The sequence below is a fragment of the Seriola lalandi genome, unplaced genomic scaffold (genome assembly GCF_002814215.2).
Source record: "Seriola lalandi dorsalis isolate HSWRI2012SDOR001 ecotype SW California unplaced genomic scaffold, Sedor1 jcf7180001956739, whole genome shotgun sequence".
NCBI classification, from domain to species: Eukaryota; Metazoa; Chordata; class Actinopteri; order Carangiformes; family Carangidae; genus Seriola; species Seriola lalandi.
Genome location: NW_019427408.1, coordinates 1 through 691, shown reverse-complemented (window position 1 = coordinate 691; position 691 = coordinate 1). Strand labels below are relative to the sequence as shown.

Here is a 691-nt window from a genome sequence, read left to right as displayed (position 1 = left end):
CAGCAGCAGCAGCTCAGAGCAACAAGCTGCCAAACCAGGAGAAGTTCCCTGTGACGTCTGCACTGGAACCAAACTGAAGGCCCTGAAGTCCTGCCTGGTTTGTCTGGCCTCCTACTGTGAGACTCACCTGGAGCCTCATCTGACAGTGTCAGGCCTGAAAAGACATCAGCTGATCGACCCTGTGGAGAACCTGGAAGGCAGAGTGTGTACGAATCATGATAAACTGCTGGAGCTGTTCTGTAAGACCGACCAGATGTGTGTCTGCATGCTTTGCACCTATTCAGACCACAAGGCTCATGATGTTGTTCCTCTGAAAGAAGAATATGAAGGAAAGAAGGCTGAGCTGAAGGAGACAGAGGCTGAAATTCAGCAGATGATCCAGAAGAGACGACTGAAGCTTCAGGAGATCAAACGCTCAGTGGAGCTCAGTAAAGAACGAGCAGACAGAGAAACAGCAGAAGGTGTTCAGGTCTTCACTGCTCTGAAGGAGTCTGTTGAGAGAGGCCAGGCTGAATTCATCAGGACGATCAAAGAGAAGCAGAGAACAACAGAGAAACAGGCTGAAGACTTCATCAAAGAGCTGGAGCAGGAAATCTCTGAGCTGAAGAAGAGAAGCAGTGAGGTGGAGCAGCTCTCAGTCTCTGAAGATCACCTCCACCTGATCCAAAGCTTCTCATCCCTGAACACTGCT

At 49.9% G+C, this 691-nt stretch overlaps 1 protein-coding gene across 1 annotated transcript; it reads left to right on the top strand.

Annotated features, from left to right (window-relative positions):
• Positions 1–4: 4 nt before the first annotated feature.
• Positions 5–688, top strand: LOC147820443 (tripartite motif-containing protein 16-like; the record flags this gene model as incomplete). The annotated part of the gene is made up of 1 exon (XM_087171843.1): positions 5–688. A coding segment is annotated over one exon (684 nt), but the record flags the coding sequence as incomplete, so codon positions are not given.
• Between the last annotated feature and the right edge of the window lie 3 nt (positions 689–691).